Source organism: Daucus carota, chromosome 4, assembly GCF_001625215.2.
Source record: "Daucus carota subsp. sativus chromosome 4, DH1 v3.0, whole genome shotgun sequence".
In the NCBI taxonomy this organism is placed as follows: Eukaryota; Viridiplantae; Streptophyta; class Magnoliopsida; order Apiales; family Apiaceae; genus Daucus; species Daucus carota.
In genome coordinates this window covers 6,707,307-6,718,657 of record NC_030384.2, presented here as the reverse complement: position 1 = coordinate 6,718,657, position 11,351 = coordinate 6,707,307, and the positions used below count along the sequence as shown (strand labels likewise).

At 37.9% G+C, this 11,351-nt stretch overlaps 1 protein-coding gene across 1 annotated transcript; it reads right to left on the bottom strand.

The window, feature by feature from the left end:
* Positions 1-2,449: 2,449 nt before the first annotated feature.
* On the bottom strand, positions 2,450-4,713 carry LOC135152137 (uncharacterized). The gene is made up of 4 exons (XM_064091970.1): positions 3,994-4,713; positions 3,348-3,545; positions 2,904-3,245; positions 2,450-2,455 (listed from the first exon to the last, which is right to left on the bottom strand). The coding sequence occupies exons 1-4, from the start codon at positions 4,711-4,713 to the stop codon at positions 2,450-2,452; spliced, it is 1,266 nt and encodes a 421-aa protein (XP_063948040.1).
* Between the last annotated feature and the right edge of the window lie 6,638 nt (positions 4,714-11,351).

Below are 11,351 nucleotides of genomic sequence, written 5' to 3'. Positions count from 1 at the left end.
ATCCACCGCTTATAATACTCTTTCTCCTCATCAGGAGCATCAGCAGCGGGCTGCTCAGGCTTGGGTTCATAAGTGCAAAACTTGTACTCCTCAGCAGTCAACACAATGTCCAAATTACGTTTCCATTCAATATAGTTAGGTCCGGTAAGTTTGTTATCCTTAAGTGTGGTGAACAGTGGATTAAAGCCCATTTTATCCTGAGAATCATGCATAAAAAAAATCACATTACACATAAAGAAGGGTGCATTAAAATTAAGACCTATTGGTTCCTCTAACAATTATTAAAATTAAATGTACTAACGTTTAAACACCATAAGTTTCTGGTACGTCACGATGGGTGACATGTATACCACCTAAATTTGTTTAAACGTTACTTCGGTCCTATTACTAAACAATAAGCCACGTTGGGGTGGTCTATATTATTTTTCATAGCTAAGTGTATACCATCATCAAATCTTAAATTATCTGAAACCTATGGAACTTGGTACGCCACGATGGGCGGCATGTATACCTTCCAATATTCTTTGAATAGAATACTTCAATTCAATATTCGTGTCTGGTTTGACTTCTAGGCAGTGGAGGAGTCACATCGGTCTCACTTAATACCCATAAGCCTTAGAAATCGCCCCAAATCAGAGATAAAGAAAATTCGTATCTATTCGTATTAATTTAAGAAGTTTATTCCAGTAATATCTATAACATTCTAGACACCATAAATTACATGCCACCATGGGTGACGTATACATAATTTATATTCGTCTTTATGTTAAATTACATACAAACAATGATGGAGACCATGGGATTTAATATCATATTAACTCCCTCTCCCACTTAGAATTTACTTTGAGGATTTTAATCTAGATGCATCGCCCTATGTTAGTTCTTCGAAGTCCACATACATACTATCATGGTAATAGCAACAGAAAGAACACATAACATGGCAGCATACTAGCATGATTAAAGCATTAATTAAAAACATCCCTATGTCCATGTCATTCTAGCATGCGAAGGGTTAGTATCACATGGCATAACAACACAAACAAGAAACACATAATAACAATAATCAAGAATCATAATAAAACACATCCACTATTATGGCCCCGGAAAAATCAGCTTCGAATTCATCCTTCGACAGAATCCAGAAAACTTCGAGAGCCCGTTTGGAGGCCTAAACGGCCTCAGAATGCCTCGAAAACACCTCAACCGGGCTTGGCCCGGTCATAGGTAGCTCCGTCTCGTTCTTCCGTTTCCGAAAAGTGCTCGTTCGCCCAAATTGGACACCGTATGCAAAAGTTACGGCCAAAACAGTGCAGCACCCCCGAAACCCTAATCACAGCAGCGGAAGATCTCTGTTTCTTGCAGCCCCGTTGATCAAACAATTACATACAAATTGTACAGACGAACCAGACTATTCTATTACACCAGATCATAATCTAAAACAATTACAAATTGAATTACAAGATTAAACTATCACGATCAACCCTCGTGATTTACAACAGCCACGATAAACCACGTGGAATCCAAACATGACAGAATAATTAAAACACGACCATAATAGTGGACAACGACCTGCATCACAGAATCACTATATACATGCATATATAATCTTGACATGGACTACATATCATAAATCGCAGAACCGCAACCTCGCTCTGATGCCATTGTAGGAACAATCGGACCTTGGCCCTACGTTTTATGATATTAGTTAAAAGTTCGAACAGAATATTAACCTTAATCGTTACGTCGCAAGCGATTCAAAGCCATGTCTTCTACTGTATTCCCTGATTCTACTTGGACGAAGTGTGGCCTTCGATCTCCCAAGGTGTGCCTCTCCATAAAGCTCCGAAAACCCAAAACCTTAGCTGTCTCCTTGAGAAAAACGTGTGCCTCTCTCAAACTCTAGGATGATTTCGTTTTGGTGTATCTTTCAGCTTTAGGAGAACGAGAATATATATAGGCTACAGTAGGGATTATGGATCATTAGGTCAGGCCTTCCAATGACATTCCGGGCCAGGCCCAATGTCATTAAATATTAATTCAATCCACTAAAGAATTAATATTTGCACTACCTTTCCTAATTCCGTAAATTAATTATTTAATTCGGCTCCCATATTAATTGCTTATAAATTCCCCATGTTTAAGATATCGCATGTCCATTAATTAAATTAATTTTTGACAATTAATTTAATTAATATCTTTTATCCTTGATCATCCACTCAACCTTATAATTATGCAAGAACAAATCTGCCTGCAGGACTAAAGCATAATTATCTTTATGAGCTTTCAAGAGGACATCATCACCCGAATATATTTTTGGGACACGGTTTCCTTCTATAGTCAATATCCCACTCTGTATATAATGTCATTGCCAAATACATAAATTCGTAATTTAAAATAAATTACTTAATTTATGAGTCAAGGCATGTGCATTAAATACAAGTGCCAATCACTATATCTGGATTAAGAACTTAAGCATTAATAACATCATAGAATCTTAGTTCTTTATTGTCAGAATTAAAGAAACAATTATTATACTATTTTGATCCCGTTCAATATACACAAAGTATATAAGTATTATTCAATAGTCAAGACAAACTATTTCCAAATAATACTTCAGCCGTTCCAGTGGTTTGTCTAACACCACCTCGACTGTGAACCTTTACTATATTATATAAGGAGTCTGACAATCTAATCTTCTGCTATCCCATTTGATACTAGATTGTCTACAATATATAATATACAGACAATATGAAAACATGCATTGAAGATTCTCAAATAATTGTTATATACTTCAAACGAATATTTCAGTATAACCCTAACAGTGGCATCAAACACATCATCATCATCCATTTCCTTAGGAAAGGCATCATAATTGTCTTCCTGTTGATGCATGGGTTGTTTGCCTTTGACTTTTCAGATTCTCTGCCAGGTGCAGAATCAGAAGTGTTGGTATTTGTGTTCCCTTTGTTACTCTGGTTGGAGCTTTTTACTTTGTCTTCTCCTCCCTTAACTCTATTCCCCCCCTTAGTTGAGGGATCCTCTCCGGAGGTTGGAGCATCAGACTTGGAGTTCCTGAGAAGTTGATCCAGTTTGCTGTCGATTTCATCAAATTTAGACATGTAGAGCTCATGGTTGGATCTCATCTCGACAGTCAAACAATGGATATCAGATTTGAGCTCATCCCTGTACGAACTGGATGGCTCCTCCTCTACTTTCTTTTCTAAGGTGACCAGTTGTGCACCTTTCTATCTCTCATTTTCAGCAATCATCCGGGCAAGTTCAGCTTGTAACATTGCCATTTGTTCCTCAAATAGAGCTGGGTTAGTGTGTGCACTCACCTCACGTACACTCAGAGCTGTTTCACTGGCCTCACGTGCATGTGTATCGCTCGGTGTTTGCCTTTCATCACTCGATTCACTCATAGCTCCAGATATACCTGTGTATACTACCAATGTTCCCTGAAATGGGTTCAAAGGTAGTGGAGGAACAAATTGTCCTCCGGAAGCAAGTGACGGCAAATCTACTTGCACATTGCCAAGTAGTTCCTGATCATTGAAGAAAGAGTGATCAACAAATTTTTCATACATAGTAAAGTCATTTTGAAATACTGTGCTCTCAGAAAGTGTAGTAACCTGTGTATTGGCTTGATTTTGCACTAGCGTGAGTGCTAGAGTAGTGCTAGACTCTGTACAGGATACCGTGGCTGGACGGTCAACTTCAATGGCTTCATTCTGTTGAGAGAATGAATCCAGAGACTGTATTGCCATATCAGTGTCCAAGCCTTTTTGGGAAGGCGAGGATGTGACTGCAGTTGTCTTCGAGGCTTCCACCCTTTGCTTCTTTAGGGAAGACAGAGCTGCGGGTTCAGACACAAAAGTACTCCCACTCCTTTTTCGGGCTACGTTACGAACAGGTTTCGTAGTAGTGATGTTTGTTATGTTTGGAGAAGAGAGAGTTCGTTTGTTGAACAGAAACATCAGCGGGGTTATGAACCTGTGTGTTGTCAGGTTCATTGCTGGCAGGCTTGCAAAACAAATCAAAGTTACAACCATAATCAGAGATATCAACATTAAAGTTAGATGAGAAGTCAGAAAGTACCTGAGCTACCTGTAAGTCATCTCTGAATTCCTGAAGATCAGGATCGATAGCTGAATCTGACGGCAGTGGTTGTGAAGTTGATTGAATTGGTGGAGAGTATTGTGGTTGAGTGGTAGGTTGTATGGGTGCAGATGAAGATGGTTGAGCTTCGAAGAAGTCAAATGGTAGAGACTCATCTTCAAATGGTGGATATTGTTGTTGGGGGATAGGTGATTGAACTGGTAATTGTTCAGGGGTGTGATCTGGTGATTGTTGTTGTTGAGCTTGAGGTTGAGGTGGTTGTTGGAGTTGAAGTTGAAGTTGCTGGTCTTGCTGTTGTTGTTGTTGATGTTGTTGTGGTTGAGCTACTTGAACTTGGTAGGGAACACGTTGAGCATTAAACCTTTCCGACATGAAAGGAGTGACGATGAGTGGAACCTCGTTGTACTTGGTGCCTTTAGCCAGTTTGTTGATCAACTTGAGACTGGTCTGTTTGACATTGAGTCTTTCAGCATTGAAGTAGAAGTTCTTGTCGGCTTCAGTCATCTTATCGTTTAAAAGTAACATAAGGAATCGTGGATAAAAGCATTCAACTTTATCATTTGTTTCCACGTTCCGACTTCCAAGTGGTCCCATCTTTTTCAGAATCTCTTTCAGAATAGCTGTACCAAAGTCAATTTGACGATTGAAAGCAATACATACTCCAAATACTTACAGTATGTTGGATATGTTGTGAAAATTCCTCCTGTGAGTGGGAGAGAACACCTTTGCAAGTGTGTCGAAGAAAATCTCCTATTCCGGCTTTAGTTTCCCTTTCGTCATCTTAGACAAATGAATTTCCCCTTGATATTGAATCGTTTTGAAGAACTGCATCGACTCCGGTTCTTCAGGAGCATTAACAAAGTTAGCACGGGGGAAACCCAAAACACGATTCACATCATTAGCAGAGATTGTGATCGTCCTTCGTCCATTAACATCTCCTACCCTTATATCTCCAGTGATTCTGTGATTGTCCAGCAGGGTAGTATTCAGAGCCGTAGAGTAGAAGTCATACAATGGTTGAATTTGTAAGTCAGCTGAGGCAGTTATAGCAGTACTCGCCAGGCATTGCTCGTTCAGAAATTTGACCCAGGGTCTGAACCGGGCAGCAACTGCTTCAGGGTCTTGAAATCCATTGTAGTTCGTCTCCATAATTTTGAATTTTCCCACCATTTTGTTAATTAAAAGGTGAATTAAGCGAGAATTTTTCAAATATAATAATAATTCTCAAATGTCTAGCAAATTTCACGTAATAATTAATTTAACGATTAATTAATTAATTAATAATTCGAAATATTAATTAATTCCGAATTAAAATTTAATTAATTTTAACGGTTGTAAATTCAAATTCAAGCTTAATCCAATGCAAGGGTTCGAACAGCAGTCAAAAAGTCCACAAACTTCCCAAAAATTCGAAAACCCAATTACAAACTCAAGAACCCTAAAAGAGGGTTTGAATAGCTTTTCGAAAAACCACACAACTCGGCCAAAAACGTTGAGGAACAGTTGAAAGCCAGCTTAATATACCACAACTCAGTTCAAAACAGTCGATTAAACCCCAAACTCGGTGAAAAAGGTTCGAAAAACTTGGAGAAATCGAGTTCGAAAAAGGGCAGCACTTCGGTAGATTTCGGTCTAAATATCCAAACCAGCAAGTTTATTACACAAAACTTGAAAAACTAGCAAGGAATCAGCAAGTTTTTCGTTGAAAACTTGAAAAAGTCGAAGTGTGTGTTCGAGTGTAAGCGAATGGAGATGAAGAAGATGAAGTGAGAAAGGAGTAAGACAATTATAAGAATTGTCTTGGTGCTTTGAATCTCGGTAAGACAATCTCGTCGATTGTCTTGCCGTTCCAAAACACGGTAAGACAATCGACTTGATTGTCTTGCCGTCTCGAGTAGCGTATACGAGAAGCTTAACACAGTAAGACAATTGGCGAAATTGTCTTGCCGTGTATATATACTGAAAATAAACGAAAAACGGTAAGACAATAATAGAGATTGTCTTGCCGCATAAAAAATAAGAAAATAAAAGAAAAATCTCTGAAAAAGCTCGGTAAGACAATTATTTAGATTGTCTTGCCGAGTTTATGACAAAAAAAAAAAGATTGTCTTGCCGAGTTTTTCAACAGAAAAACAAATAAAATAATATAAAATTATGATTTTTGATTTATTTTAAAAGATAAAATGTTTTGCACATTAAATCAAAAATCTAATATCAGAATAATATTATATAATACACATATATTTTGTAAAATTCAACTTTAATTAAATATAAATACTTATGAACTTAACTTTAATTCATGAAAATGAATTAACTTAAATTCAAATATGTATGCTTAATTAATTTTGAAAAATACAAAATAAATACAAATAATTATCTAAATGCTTAGAGAATAATACAGGGGAGTAATCAGGCATTTAGAAAATTACAGGTAAACATATAAACATGCATAATTACACAGATAATTATTAAATAATATACAGACAATCATATAAAATCTAATAAAATACCTATAAATACACAGAAAATTCACAAAATTATATAAAAATATATAAAGCATATTAAAAATATATACAATGAGAATCATGTCATATTTAACATCCCTAGCTCACAAACCAACTTAGAGAAAGTGGATTCATCAAGTGGTTTAGTGAATATGTCAGCGATTTGATCAGCCGTGGGTACAAAATGTAACACCACCGTACCATTCATGACATGTTCTCGAATAAAATGATACCTGATATCTATGTGCTTGGTTCTGGAATGTTGAACCGGATTGTTGGAAATGGCTATGGCACTTGTATTGTCACAAAATATTGGAATTTTGTCCACAGAAATACCATAATCATTCAGTTGGTTTCTGATCCACAGTATCTGAGCACAACATCTTCCAGCAGCTATATACTCAGCTTCAGCAGTAGAAGTAGACACGGAGTGCTGCTTCTTGCTATACCAGGAAACCAACCGACGTCCTAGAAATTGACAGCTTCCAGACGTACTTTTCCTATCAATCCTGCATCCTGCATAATCAGAATCTGTATAGCCGGTTAAATCAAAACCAGTATTCTTAGGGTACCAAATACCTAAACCAGGTGTACCCTTAAGATATCTAAAGATTCTTTTGACGGCTATAAGATGTGATTCTTTAGGATCAGCTTGGAACCTAGCACACAAACATGTTGCAAACATAATATCTGGTCTACTAGCAGTGAGATAGAGTAAAGAGCCAATCATACACTGATAGCTTGAGATATCAACTTTCTTACCAGATTTATCCTGGTCAAGCTTTGTGGCAGTGGCCATGGGTGTCTTTGCCGGAGAAGAGTCTTCCAGATTGTACTTTCGTAGAAGATCTCTGACATACTTTGACTGGCAAATGAAGATGCCATCTTCCTTTTGGCTTACTTGAAGACCAAGAAAGTAGGATAGCTCACCCATCATACTCATTTCATAATTGCTCTGCATTAACTTAACAAAGCTCTTGCACAAGTTATCGTTAGTAGAACCAAATATAATATCATCAACATATATTTGAACAAATATCATATTATTATCATGCAATTTGTAAAAGAGAGTTTTGTCTATGACACCTCTAGTGAAATTGTTTTCAATTAAAAACTCAGAGAGAGTGTCATACCATGTCCTTGGTGACTGCTTGAGCCCATAGACAGCTTTGAATAAGAAGTAAACAAAATCAGCAAATTCTGGATTTTCAAAGCCAGGGGGCTGTTCCAGATATACTTCTTCTTCTAGCTTTCCATTCATAAATGCACTCTTCACATCCATCTGATAAACTTTAAAGTTGGAATGTGCAGCAAATGCAAGGAATATTCTGATGGCTTCAAGACGAGCAACTGGAGCATAGGTTTCATCGTAAATAATTCCTTCTTCTTGAGAATAACTATTTGCGACCAGTCTGGCTTTGTTTCTTACAACAATGCCATCACCATCTAACTTGTTACGAAAGACCCATCTAGTTCCAATTGTAGACTTTCCTTTTGGCCTTGGAACCAGGGCCCAGACATCTTGTCTCTCAAATTAATTGAGTTCTTCTTGCATGGCAAGAACCCAATCAGGATCAGCAAGTGCTTCATCTACTTTCTTTGGTTCTACTTGTGATAGAAAACCAGAGAATAGACATTCATTCGTCGTAGAACTTCTAGTCCTTACACCAACATCAGGATCACCAATAATAAGATCAAAGGGATGATCTCTGCTCCAGATCCTTTCCCTTGGAAGTTGTGTCCTTGATGATTCAGCTGTATTGTTAGTAAGCTGAAGTGTATGACTAGTTGATCCACCAGCTCCCCCTGAGTTGTTGCCAGGTTGACTTGATGATCCAACACTAGCATCAGTGGAATCTCCAGCATTATTGCCATTTCCTCCACCATTGCCTGGATCATCACCATCATTGTTGTCATCTCTTGTTGCAACCTCAGGTGGCATGTCATCATCTGAATCAGAATATGGATAGTTGTCAAACTTCAGAGATTCAGATGGATCAGCAGATTGTAGACTTGGGAGTTTAGTGTCATCAAATGTAACATTGACACTAACTTTCATTGACAGAGTATCAATTACAAAAACTCTATAAGCATTAATTGTATAACCAACAAAAATTGCTTTAGATGCCTTTGGCTCAAACTTGTTCAAGTTCTCTTCACCATCCTTGAGAACATAACACTTGGCTCCAAAGACATGAAGATGTTTGACATATGGTTTCTTGTTTTTATACAAATGAAATGGAGTTTTCATATGATCCTTATTGATCAAAGTTCTATTCTGGGTATAGCAGGCAGTAGACACAGCTTCAGCCCAAAAGTACAGTGGAAGCTTTGCTTTAGCAATCATAGTCCTTGCAGCTTCAATTAGTGTACGATTCTTCCTTTCGACGACTCCATTCTGCTGAGGAGACCTTGGTGTTGAATACTGCCTTCTAATTCCCTTTTCGGAGTAAAAGTTGATTAGGGTTTGATTCTTGAATTCTGTGCCATTATCTGACCTTACAGCTTTCACTGGCACACCCTTATCCAATTCAACTAACTTTATATGATCAATCACTGTCATTGGGGTTTCATCCTTAGAAGCCAGGAAGTAAACCCAAGTAAATTTCGAGAAGTCATCCACAATAACCAAGGCATATCTTCCTCCATCAATTGATGCAACATTTACGGGGCCAAACAAATCCATATGCAATAAATGGAGTGGATCTGTAATGGTATTGATGGTCTTGCCTTTGTGAGATGATCTCTTCGCTTTTCCTTTCTGACAAGCTTCACAAAGATCATCAGTTGAGAATTCCAGGGAAGGCAAACCTCTACTAGATCTCTCTTGACTAGAGAGTTCATGGTTTTGAAGTTGAGGTGTGAAAGCTTCTTATGCCATAACCAACTATCTTCAGCAGACGCTTTGGCGTAGAAACAGTGAACTTCGTTTCCTGGTCCTGAAGACAAATCAGCTACGTATATGTTGCCTTTCCTTACGCCACATAGTGAAGGACGCTTATCCTTGATATGTTTGATGATACATATCTCCTTTTCAAAGTAAACATAATATCCTTTGTCACAAAACTGACTGACACTCAGGAGATTATGTTGAAGTCCTTCAACTAAAGCAACATCCTCTATGATGATCCTTCCATTTTTGTACTTGCCATATCCCACAGTACGACCTTTGCTATTATCAGCAAAACTGACTGTTGGGCCAGCTCCTTCTCTTATGTCTTCCAGCAGGGATCTTGTGCCAGTCATGTGCATTGACGCTCCACTGTCAAGCACCCAAGTAACTCGAACAACTCCACTGGCACCCTGCACAAGACAACTTGATTAAACATTCTTTGGGACCCACACTTGATTGGGTCCAGCAGACTTAAAGAATAGATTTCTATCGGGTAATACAACAGAGCCTCTTGGACTGATATTTGGCTCACTCTTGACTGAACTTACTTCCTTAACAACAGCCTTGTAAACCTTGGTTTTAGGCTTTGGAACATAAGTCTCCTTCCTAACACGAGGAGGACTAGCAGTCTTTGATCTAGCATGCTTATTGTTCGTGTGTTGTCTAGGTGATGTGTTTTCATTTTTAGCATGCAAATTTCTAAAATAAGCAGACATAGTATTGAAAGCACAAAGCATACGGTTATCAACACCACAACATTTATGACATGCATCAAAAACAGGAGCAACAGGCATATCAGTCACAGTAGTAGGAACATCAATAGATTCTACTCTTACTTGTTAACAGATTTAAAGTTCTCAGTAGAATGACATCTATTGTCTCTGTTCTTACTATTCACAAAGTTATTAGGCTTGTTGAATTTAGTTTTCTCAGAGTTGACACCTAAACCAGCTTTAGGCAACCTAACATTGCCTTTCACTTTGATTGGTTTCAGTGATGTCAGGATCTCATCTCTCTTCCTATTACTCTCTTTCATTTTAAGGTCTTCCTGTTTGAGTTCATATCTAATGACAACAGGAGTTTCTAACAGAGGTTCAGCTTCTGAGGATTTAAACAATGGTTAAGGGGAATCTTTCAAAACAAAAGGAATTCCTCTCTCCTCAGCACTCTTCTTAAAGGGAGTAATGTTACTAGCCTTAGCTACAGATTTGTTATAGTCAAAACCTATTCCAACAGTTCTCTTGATCTCTTGTTTATCATTAAGTTCTTTGACTATAGTTGAGGCATCCTTAAAGGCTTTACACTTAACTTTCTCTTCGTCTAGTTGAAGTCTTAAGCAATCTCACCTTTCTCTAGAACTCTGACTTTAGCACATTGTAATCCTAAATCCATAGTCAGTTGTTCAATTTTAGGTTTTAATACTTTCATCTCATTCATCTTATAAGCATGAATATCTAAGACTAAAGTATCAATCTTAAGATTGGCAGCTTTCAACTGTTTAATAGCATCATCTCTTTCAAGTCCTAATTGCATAAAAAGTTTAGGGCATGTAGGATCTACCTGAAAGCTTCCAGCAGGAGGAGGTGAAGATGATCCAGCATTATCCATAAGAGCAACATTCCCAATCTGCTCTTCTTCATCACTATCTGTATCATCCTAACTTTTCCCTTCTGTCAGATAAGACTTGCTCTTGAAACTTTGATTTCTAGAAGTACCCTGATGCTTTCTCACTAGTGCATCATACTTCTACTTCAGCTCGTCGTACAGATCCTTTCTCTTTCCTTGAACCTTGGGCTGTTTGCATTCAGTTGCAAAGTGTCCCGGTTCACCACAGT